This window comes from Theropithecus gelada, chromosome 7a (assembly GCF_003255815.1).
Source record: "Theropithecus gelada isolate Dixy chromosome 7a, Tgel_1.0, whole genome shotgun sequence".
Taxonomy (NCBI): domain Eukaryota; kingdom Metazoa; phylum Chordata; class Mammalia; order Primates; family Cercopithecidae; genus Theropithecus; species Theropithecus gelada.
This window is the reverse complement of record NC_037674.1, coordinates 26267282-26279342: the sequence shown is the minus strand read 5'-3', so window position 1 is coordinate 26279342 and position 12061 is coordinate 26267282. Positions and strand designations below refer to the sequence as shown.

General features: G+C 36.8%; 1 protein-coding gene across 1 annotated transcript in view; it reads right to left on the bottom strand.

Moving 5' to 3' along the window:
• Positions 1 to 12061, bottom strand: part of AP4E1 (adaptor related protein complex 4 subunit epsilon 1) — a 90137-nt gene that overhangs the window by 31342 nt on the left and 46734 nt on the right. The window contains exon 15 of the mRNA XM_025390797.1: positions 2978 to 3092. Within this exon, the coding sequence (XP_025246582.1) occupies positions 2978 to 3092 (115 nt within the window). The remainder of the gene's footprint in view (positions 1 to 2977; positions 3093 to 12061) is intronic.

Sequence of the window (12061 nt, the reverse complement as noted above, 5' to 3'; positions counted from 1 at the left end):
TGTAATCCCAGCACTTTGGGAGGCCGAGACGGGCGGATCACGAGGTCAGGAGATCGAGACCATCCTGGCTAACACGCTGAAACCCCGTCTCTACTAAAAAATACAAAAAACTAGCCGGGCGAAGTGGCGGTTGCCTGTAGTCCCAGCTACTCGGGAGGCTGAGGCAGGAGAATGGCGTGAACCCGGGAGGCGGAGCTTGCAGTGAGCTGAGATCCGGCCACTGCACTCCAGCCTGGGTGACAGAGCGAGACTCCGTCTCAAAAAAAAAAAAAAAAAAAAAAGAATTCTGAAAGCAGCAAGAGAAAAGCTTCAAGTCACATATAAGGGAATCCCCATTAGACTAACAGCTGGATTTCTCAGCAGAAACCTTAGAGGCCAGGAGAAAACGGGATGATATATTCAAAGTACTAAAAGAAAAAAGAAAAAGAAAAAACAGCATGAATATCGTACCCAGCAAAGCTATCTTTCAGAAATAAAGGGGAAATAAGATCTTTCGCAGACAACCAAAACCAAGAAATTCATTAGCAGTAGGCCACCCCTTACATGATAAGCTCAAGGGAGTCTGGAAGTGAAAAGACAATAACTACCATTATGAAAACATTCAAAACTATGAAACTCACTGGTAGAACTGATACACAAATAAGAAAAAGAAAGGAATCAAACTTTGTCACTGAAGAAAACCACCCAACTGCAAAAATAATAAGAGAGCAAGTAAGGAACAAAGCATATGTAAAATACCCAGAAAACAATCAATAATATGATAGCAGCAAATCCTCACCCATCAATAATAACCTTGAAAGTAAATGGATCAAATTCCCCCACTTAAAAGACATAGAATCACTGCCTGGGTTTTAAAAAAACAAGACTCAACAATACAATGCCTACAAGAAACTCACCTTACTTCTAACGACACACAGACTGAAAGTGGGCGGTTGGAAAAAGATATTCCAACAAACAAAAACCAAAAGTGAGCAGAAGTCACTATACTAGTAACAAACAAAACAGATTTTAAGTTAAAAGCTGTAAAGGGAGACAAAGAAAGACACTGTACAATAAAGGGATCAATTCATAAAAAGAATGTAACAATTAAAATATATATGTACCTGACACCACAGCATCCAAATATATAAAGCAAATATTAGACCTAAAGAAGAGAAAGACCCTGATTCAGTAATAGTTGGGGGCTTCAAAACACTGCACTCTCAGCATTGAACGAATTATCTAGCACTTCAACGTTTATTGCAGAGCGCTATTCAAAGTAGCCAAGATATGGAATCAACCTAATATGGAATCAGCCTAGGTGTCCAACAACAGATGAATGGATAAAGAAAATGATGTAGTATATATACAAAGTGAAATACTATTCAGTCATAAAAACAAATGAAATCCTGTCATTCATGGCAACATGGATGAAACCGAAGGACATTATATTAAGTGAAATAAGTCAGGAACAGAAAGTTAAACACCACATGTTCTCTCTCATATGTGGAAACTAAAGAAAGTTGATCTCATAGAAGTAAAAATTAGAATACAGTATACTAGGGGCTAGGAAGGGTAGGGGGAAAGGGAAGAATAAGGTAAAGGATAAAAAATTACAGCTAGATAGAAGAAATAAGTTCTAGTGTTCTACACCACTACAGAATTACTATAGTTTGACAATAAAGTATTACATAGTCTCAAAAACTAGAAGAAATATATTGAATGTTCCCAACACAAAGAAATGATACATGTTTGAGATGATGGATATGCTAATTACTATTATCTGAACACTATACATGGATTGAAACATTACTATATTCCCCATGAATATGTATATTTGTCAATTAAGAAAATAAAATTTAAAAATAAATAAATAAATATAAGACCGCTCAAAATAAAAATGAAACTCACTAGTCCATAGTAACCAGGGTTGTTTTCTGAAAACTTTCCACAGATATGCTCAGACTAATATGTGTCAGCCTACCAGCACAGTGAACAACATGATACTCCTACCTTCAAGTTCTTTCATATAGCCATAAAAAAGAATGAGATCATGTCTTTTGCAGGGACATGGATGGAGCTGGAGGCCATCCTTAGCAAATTAATGCAGGAACAGAAAACCAAATATTGCATGCTCTCACGTAAAAGTGGGAGCTACATGATGAAAACACATGGACACATAGAGGGAAACAACATATGCTGGGACCTTTCAGAGGGTGGAGGGTGAGAGCAGGGTGAGGATCAGGAAAACTAATGGGTACTAGGCTTAATACTTGGGTGATGAAATAAGCTGAGCAATAAACCCCCATGATACAAGTTTACCTATGTAACAAACATGCACTTGTACCCTTGAACTAAAAAGTTTAAATTTAAAAAAAAAAAAAGTTTCCCATAAAGATCTTTATGTTAATAAATATATTATTCAAAACAAAAAAAGTTCTTCAAAATTTCAGTATAATGGCCAGTTGCGGTGGCTCACAGCTGTCATCCCAGCACTCTGGGAGGTCAACAATCACTTGAGGCCAGAAGTTTGAAACCAGCCTGACCAACAGGGTGAAACTCCATCTCTACTAAAAATACAAAAATTAGCTGGGTGTGGTGGCACCCACCTGTAATTCCAGCTACTTGGGAGGCTAAGGCACAAGAATCGCTTGAGCCTGGGAGGCAGAGGTTGCAGTGAGCCCAGATCGTGCCACTGCACTGCAGCCTGGGTGACGGAGCAAGACTCTTGTCTCAAAAAAATAAATAAATAAATTCCAGTATGACTACCACATCTTAGGTATTTGTGGATAGACAGCCTATACCTTCAGGAATATCTCTTGGCTAACTTTTTTTTCCTCTGGGTATCTGAAAACCTAGTCAGGGCAAACAAATCACAAGTGAATCATTAAAAGAGGAATAATAGAAAGTAATTATCTTTATTTATTTACTTACATGACTATAACATCAAAAATTACATCCCTACACTCTAGCTTAACACAAATCCATGAAAAATTACCTTTTTCCTGAGAAAGCTTTTCCTCCTGGCGTTGATGGTGAGGTTTGTAAGGCGCTGCACCCTGACTGAGTCCTTCAGCCACAAAACCATCCAGAAAAGATAAAGAAGCATCTACCTATATTAAAATTAAGCAAAAATTAGGAATTAAATAAATTTATCCTAAGTAGATTATACAGTCACATAAATAATTTTAGCCCATATATATTTTTAAAAATTCTAAATGAGAAATGAAAACTTCAATTCTAAAAATGCTACCTCACCCAGGCACAGTGGCTCATGACTATAATCCCAGCACTTTGGGAGGCCAAAATGGGCAGATCACTTGAGGCCAGGAGTTTGAGACCAGCCTTGCCAACATGGCAAAACCCCATCTCTACTAAAAATACAAAAAAATTAGCTGGGTATGGTCACACACCTGTAGTCCCAGCACAGCCACCACCCGGTAGGCTGCAGCAGAACTGCTTGAACCTGGAAGGCAGAGGTTGCAGTGAGACGAGACTGTGCCACTGCACTCCAGCCTGGGCGACAGAACAAGACCCCATCTCAAAAAATGAATGAATGAATGAATGAATGAATGAATGAATGAATGAATGAAAATGCTACCCAACTCTCTAGCTTTCCGAAACATCTATAATCAGATCACCTGCCTAGGAATCTAACAATATAAATCATTTGCACTTACTATTAATTTCACTGCAGTGAAGAATATATTTTTGAGCATCAAATATGTTACAGCATCCTATTAGGTTCTATAATTGAGACAAAGGAAGACACAGTTCCTACTCTGAGCAGAACTGTAACCCACCAGAAGAAACAGACATATATACTATGAGGTACGGTAACTGTAGTGGTTTCCTGCTGCAGGGGCTAAAATCAAGGCTTTGGCAGGGCTGCTTCCTTCTGGATGTACCAGGGGAATCCGTTTCTTGTTTCTTCCAGCTTTTAGAGACTGCCAGCATTCCTTGACTTGTGGCCACATCATTCCAATCTCTGCTTTTGTTTTTTCTTTGCCTTCTCCTCTGTAACCTCTTGTTTCACTTTTATAAGGATCCTTGTGATTATATCATGCCTAGCTACATAATCTAGTATAACTGCCCCATCACAAAATATTTAATTTCATCACATCTACCAAGTTCTCTTTAATGTTTAAGGACAAGCACAAATTCCAGAGATTAAGACATGGACATCTTTGCAAGGGCCATTATTCAGCCTCCCACAGTGCCTTTGATTTAAATATCCTAATATAACTGAAAATTATTTTTCACAAACCTATGGAAAATGACTTAATTTCACCAGAAAAAGTGTTAGGAGAATAATTTTTAATGAATAAATAAGAGATGAAGAAAGAATGACAGGGAAAGGAGAAAAGAAGGAGATGAACAAAAACGATAAACAAGTGGAGAGAGCAGTGATGACCTCAGAAAGCAAAGTTTGCCTCTCCTGATTTAGCCAAGTATATACAAATAGCTCAGATAATTTAGAATAGCAAATAATTATCAAACATAAAAATGGCACCTCACTTTCTGAATCTGGAAAGGTTTTGCTTGAATAAGATTCTTACGCTGCGCGTGGTGGCTCACGCCTGTAATCCCAGCACTCTGGGTGGCTGAGGTGGGCGGATCACCTGAGGTCAGGAGTTCGAGACCAGCCTGACCAACATGGTGAAACCCTGTCTCTACTAAAATACAAAAATGAGCCAGGCGTGGTGGTGGATGCCTATAATCCCAGCTACTTGGGCGGCTGAGACAGGAGAATCACTTGAACCTGGGAGGAGGAAGTTGCAGTGAGCCGAGATCATGCCATTACATTCCAGCCTGGGTGACAAGAGTGAAACTTCATCTCAAAAAAAAAAAAAGATTCTTGAGATGAGGCTATGTCAACATCATTACCTTTTATTGGAGGAAAAGGGAAGTGTAGTTACTCCCTAGTATAATACTATGTGTAGCATATTCATTCATCATTTCAATAAACATCTCTGGAATGCCCACCAAATACTAAAGCAAGGCCTCTGCCCTTGAGGAACTACTGAAAGAACTAATGAAGAAATGTTCAAAATGAATACAAGCCATGAAAATCTGAGTCAAAATTAGTGGAAATATTACCCTTTTTTCTCTTTCTCAACTAATTTGAATAATTCTAATTACCTTTGAAAGTTTTCTAGACCAGGCACAGTGGCTCACATCTGTAATTCCAGCACTTTGGGAGGCCAAGGTGGGTGGATCACTAGGTCAGGAGTTCGAGACCAGCCTGGCCAATATGGTGCCACCCTGTCTCTACTAAAATTACAGAAAAAATTAGCCAGGCATGGTGGCGCGCACCTGCAGTCCCAGCTACTCGGGAGGCTGAAGCAGAAGAATCACTTAAACCCGGGAGGCAGAGGTTGCAGTCAGCCGAGATCACGCCACTGTACTCCAGCCTGGGTGGCAGAGCAAGACCCCATCTCAAAAAAAAAAAAAAAAAGAAAGTTTTCTAATTTACACCTGAGGGAGATCATGATATGAAATAAAGAGAGTGAGTATTAAGTGAGAACTTTAGGTTAAAAGGGGTGGTGGCAAAAAGTAGGTGGGAAACTAAAAGGTGGGTGATCAGGCTCCAAAATGGTAAAGATTTTAACACATAGATAGACAAAATAAAAGGGAAAACCACTTTTTTTGGATTCTCAAATAGAGGAGGAATAAAATGACACAGAATTTCAAAGGAGATTAAAAGAAGATAGCCAAACATGTGGAGGTTCCTGAAAAGTGGCATGGCCACGGGGAGTATAAAAGCTCTGAGAACCTTCCTCCATAGCTTGCCCTATGCACCTCCTTCCTCTGTATCCTCTGCAATATAGTTTATAATAAACCAGTACGCTAATACAAATCAAGGAGGAAGTGTGGAATAATGCTAATGAGATATTGCCCAATTCATGAATCGCTACTAAAAATCAATTTGTGTGCACCCCACTGTTGCCACCACCGGCATGTGTGCATGCCACCTCTGGAGGCCCAAGGACTGGCACACCCAATCCTGCCACTGCCAGGACTCATACACACTGCCCAGGGATCTAACAACCAGTATGCCCAGCCAACCACTGCTATCAGTGGTACACAAGGATCAATTCACCTAATGTTCTATCCTCAACAAAGCCTTTCTACAGCCTCCACTAACAACCACAGCCTAAGCCATTCTATTAGTCCGTTCTTGCACTGCTATAAAGAAACACTTGAGACTGGGTAATTTATTTTAAAAAAAAAAAAAAAGAAAGAAAGAAAAGGTTTCATTGGCTCATGGATCTGCAGGCTGTGCAAGAAGCATGATACTGGCATCTGTTCAGCTTTCTGTAAGGCCTCAGGAAGCTTTTACTTATGGAGGAGGATAAAGCAAAAGCAAGCACATCACATGGTGAAAGCAGGAGCCAAAGGGAGAGTCCGGGGTGTGTGTGTGTGTGTGTGTGTGTGTGAGGTGCTATACTTTACAATAACCAGATCTCTCAAGAACTCACTCTCTATCAAGAGGATAGCACCAAGCCATGAGGTATCTGCCTTCATGACCCAAACAACTCCCACCAGGCCCTAACTCCAACACTGGGGATTACAATTCAACGTGAGATTTGGGCAGGAGATCCAAACCATATCACCATTGAGGAACTCACAGATATCACTGATTATAATTATAGTTGAAGAAATCATTTGGAAACTATACTACTGTGCCCATCCAGAATCAAAGCCCAAGCACCTTGTTAACCAATACCACAGACACATCTATAGGGAGAGGTCTTTCCCTACTAAAGAGAATCCATAAACTTAGAACCACCTGCTATGATGCCAGATACACATATGTCAATGTGAGGACACAAGAAAAATAAGGTAAAGAAACATAACACCTTCAAAGGAACACAGTAACTCTCCAGTGGCAGATCCCAAAAAAAGGAAATCTATAAAATGCTTGAAAAAAAAATCAAAATAATGACCTTAAGGAAACTCAAAAGATACAAGAGAACACAGAAAAACAAAACAAAAATAAATCAAGAAAACAATTCATGATCTGAATGAGAAATTCAACAAAGAGGTAGACATCAAAAATTCTAAGAAACAAACAGAACTCCTAGAACTGAAGGATTCAATGAATGAAATAAAAAGTATAACCAAGAGCTTCAACAATAGACTAGATTGAGAAGGGAGGATCTCCAAATTTGAAGACATGTCTTTGAAATAAACCAGACAAAAATAAATAAATGAAACAGAATAAAGAAAGCATATGTGACATATGGGACAACATAAAGCAAACAAATATTTGGATTTTGAGAGTTTAAAGACAAAATGGGCTAAGGCACAGAAAACCTAATTGAAAAATAATAGCTAAAGACTTCCCAAGTCTTGCAAGAGATACAGACATCCATATGCAGGAAGCTCAAAAGAGCCTCAAAGAGATTCAACCTGGCCAGGTTGAATCCAGTACTGATTCTAAATAGGAAGAAGAGTATCTCTTTTGGAGACTGCAGTGAAGATATTTATATCCTGTGACAGTCTCTTAATATAGAATAATTCAGGAATTTCTCTTATTTGTCGATTTTAAGACATACATATCTGGCGTACATATGATACTTTGATACATGCATAGAATGTGTAATACGTAAATCAGTATTTAGGATATCCATCACCTCTAACATTTATCATTTGTGTTGGGAACATTTCAAATCTTCTCTTTATTTTGAAACATACAAATAATACACAATTATTACTAACTATAGTCACCCTACTGTGCTATCAAACCCTAGAACTTACTCTTCTTATCTAAGTGTTTTACTAACCATTAACCAACCATTCTTCTTCCCTGTCCCCCGACCCTTCCGAGCTTCTTTATTCTCTGCCTCCAAGATGCACATGTTTAACTTCCACCTGTGCATAAAAACATGTAATATTTGACTTTCTGTGCCATGCTTATTTTACTTCATAGTGAAATAAGTCCCATCTATGTTGTTAGGATATTACTTAGCTGAATAATATTCCGTTGTGTATACATACCACATTTTCTTTATCCATGTGTCCATTGGCAGACACTTAGGTTGATTCCATATTTTGGCTATTGTGAATAGTACTGCAGTGAACATGGGGGTGCAGGTATACCTTTGAAATAATGATTTACTTTCCATTGGATAAATACTCAGGGGTGGGATTGCTGGGTTTTACGGTAGTTCAATTTTTTTTTGAAAACTCTCCATACTATTTTCCATAATGGCTATCTTAACTTACATTCCTACTAACAGTGCATGAGTTTCCTTTTTTCTGTATCCTTGGCAACATTTGTTATTTTTTGTCTCCTTGATAATAGGCATTGTAACTGAAATAAGATAATATGGTGGTTTTGATTTACATCTCCCTGATGATTTGTGATGTTTAGCATCTTTTTGTTTACCTGTTGGCCATGAAATGTCTGTTGATGACCTTTGCCCACCTTTAAATGGGATTTTTTTTTTCTTTTTTGGCTGTTGAATTGAGTTCCTTATATATTCTGGATATTAGTCCCTTGTTTGTAAATATTTTTTCCTAGTCTACAGATTGTTTCTTCACTCTATTGATTGTATCATTTGCTGTGCATAAGCTTTTGACCTTAATACAGTCCCATTTGCCATTTTTGCCTTTTTCGCCTGTGCTTTTGAAGTCTTAGCCACAAATCTTTGCCTCAACCAATGTCCTAAAGCATTTCCTGTAAGTTTTCTTCTAGTAGTTTTATAGTTTTGGATCTTACATTATTTAATTCATTGAGTTGATTTTTTTATATGGTGAAAGACAGGGATCTCGTTTCATTATTCCACATGCTGATATCAAGGCTTTTCAACACTATTTATTGAAGAAGCTGTCATTTCCCCAGTATATATTCTTGGCACTTTGACTGAAAATCAGTTAGTCATAAATACACGAATTTTTTTTCTGGGTTCTCTCTGTTCCATTGGTTTGTATGTCTTTTTTTCATACTAATACCATGTTGTTTTGGTCACTACAGCTTTGTAGTGTATTTTGAAATTGGGTAGTGTGATGCCTCCAGCTTTGTTATTTTTGCTTAATATTGTATTGGCTATTCAGAGTCTCGTGGTTCTCTACAAATTTTAGGGTTGTTTTTTCTATTTCTGAAGATTGTCATTGGTATTTTGATAGTATACTGAATCTGTAGATTGCTTTGAGTAATATGGGCATTTTAACAATATTCATGTGATCCATGAGCAAGAGATGTATTTCCATTTGTTTCTATCCTCTTCAGTTTCTTTTATCAGCGTTTTGAGGTTTTCCTTGTACAGGTCTTCCACCTCCCTGGTTAAATTTATTCCAAGTATTGTATTTTTTTTTTTTTTTGTAGCTGTTGTAAATGGCATTACTTTTTTTTTTTCCAGCTAGTTTTGACATTGGTGTATAGAAATGCTACTGATTTTTGTATGTTGATTTTGTATCCTGAATCTTTACTGAATTCTTTTATCGGTTCTAAGAACTTTATGTTGGAGTCTTTAGGTTTTTGTATATGTAAGATCATGTCATCTGCAAAAAGGGACAATTTGACTTCCTCTTTTCCAATTTAGATCCCTTTCTTTCTTTTGCCTGATTGCTCTGGCTAGGTCTTCTAGTACTATGTTGAATAGGAGTGATGAAAGTGGGCATCCTTGCCTTTTTCCAATTCTTAGAGGAAGTACCTTCAGTTTTTCCTTATTCATTGTGATATGGGCTTTGGGTTTGTCATATATGGGCTTTATGATGTTAAGTATGCTTTTTCTATGCTTAATTTCCTGTGAGTTTTTATCATGATGGGATGTTGGATTCTACCAAATGAATTCTCTGCATCTATTGAGATGATCATATGGTTTTTGTCCTTCATTCTGTTGATATGAAGTATCACATTTATTGATTTGTGTATGCTGAACCATCCTTGCATTTCTGGGAAAATTCCACTTGATCATAGTGTATTATCTTTTTGATGTGTTATTGGATTCAGTTTTCCAGTATTTTGTTGAGAATTTTTGCTCCTATGTTCATCTGGGATATTGGCTTATAGTTTGTTGTTGTTGTTGTTGTGTCCTTGTCTAGTTTTGGTATCAGGGTAATGCTGGCCACATAAAACGAGTTAGGAAGAATGTCCTCTTCTTCAATTTTTTTGGACTAGTTTAAGAACAGTTGGTGCTAGTTCTTCTTTATAAATTTGCTAGAATTCACTTGTAAAGTCGTCTCGTAAGCTTTTCTCTGTTGGGAGACTTACTATTACTGATTCAATGTCACTATTCAATCAGGTTTTCTATTTCTTCCTCGTGCAATCATGGTAGATGTGTCCAGGAATTTATTTGTTTCCATCAGGTTTTCCAGTTTGTTAGTGTACAGTTGTTTATAATCATCTCTAATAATCATTTGTATTTCTGTGGTAGCCATTGCAATGGCTACTTTTTTGTTTCTGGTTTTACTTATTTGAATCTTCTCTCTTTCTTGATTAGTGTAGTCAGCAGTTTATCAATTTTATTGTTCAAAATAACCAACTTTTTATCTCATTGATTTTTTTTTTGTATCTTTTTTAAGTTTCCATTTTCTTTATTTCTGCTCTGATCTTTACTATTTATTTCCTTCTACTAATGTTGACTTTGGTTTCTTCTTCCTTTCTAGTCCCTTGAGGTGCATTATAAAGTTGTTTGTTTGAAATCCTTCTACTTTTGTGATACATGTGTTTATTGCTATAAACTTCCCTCTTAGCACTGTTTTTGCCATACTACATAGGTTTTGGTAAGTTGTGTTTGAATTTCCATTTTTATTAGATTCAAGAAATGTTTTTATTTCCTTATTTCTTCACTGACCTAATCATCACTCAGAAATACATTGTTTGGATTTTCATATATTTGTTCAGTTTCCAAAGTACCTCTTATTATTGATTTCTAGTTTTATTATATGCAGCTTGAGAAAATACTTGCTATGATTTTAATTTTTTCAAATTGTTGAGACTTTTTTGTGGCCTAACATATGGTCTGTCCTGGAGAATGTTCCATGTGTTGAGAAGAATGTGTATTCTGCAGCTGTTGAATAAAATGTTCTGTAAATATCTGTTAGGTCCATTTGGTCTAGAATGCAAATTAAGTTTGATGCTTCTTTGTTGATTTTTCTGTCTAGATGATGTGTCTTAATCTGAAAGTGATGTGTCAAGGTTTCCAACTATGATTGTATGGGGTTCTACCTCTCTCTTAAGCTTCAATAATATTTGTTTTATATATATTTGCTTCAGTGTTGGGTGCATATGTATTTACAAATGTTATATGCCCTTGGTGAACTGATCCCTTCATCATTACATAATGACATTTCTTGTCTCCTTTATATTTTTTTCCAAGTCCATTTTGTCTGATATAACATTAGCTACTCTTACATGCTTTTGGTTTCTGTTTGCATGGTTATTTTTATTCATCCCTTCATCTTTACAGGTGAGTGAGTTTCTTATAGGCAGCATACAGCTGGATCTTGTTTTGTTATCTATTCAGTCAGCCTATATATTTTAATTGGGGACTTTAAATTGTTTTCATTAAAGGTTGTTATGGATAGTCGAGGACTTACTCCTGTCATTTTGTTGACTGTTTTATACATTTTTTCCTTTCTTCCTTTTTCCCTGTTTACCTCTATGGATTTTGTGTGTGTGATGATAATATTTGATTCCTTTTTCTTTCTCAGTTATGTATCTGCCTTACCAGTGAGTTTTATACTTTCATGTGTTTTTATGTTGGAAGTTATCTTTTCACTCCCAGATGTAAGACTCCCTCAAACATTTCTTGTAGGGTTGGTCTAGTGGGGATGAATTCCCTCAGTTTTTACCCGTCTGGGAAAGACTTTATTTCTCCTTTATGCTGTGTATAGTATACTTACTTGTCTAGCAGTTTCTGGGTTTTTTTCCCCAATGCTTTGAGTGTATCTTCCCATTTTCTCCTTGCCTATAAAATAAGGTTTCTGCTAAGAAATCCACTATTAGTCTGATAGGGATACTTTTATATGTATGACTTGATACTTCTCTCTTGCTATTTTTAGAAATCTCTCTTTATAATTTGACTTTTGTCAGTTTGACTATAATGTGCTTTGGTGAAGACCTTTTTAA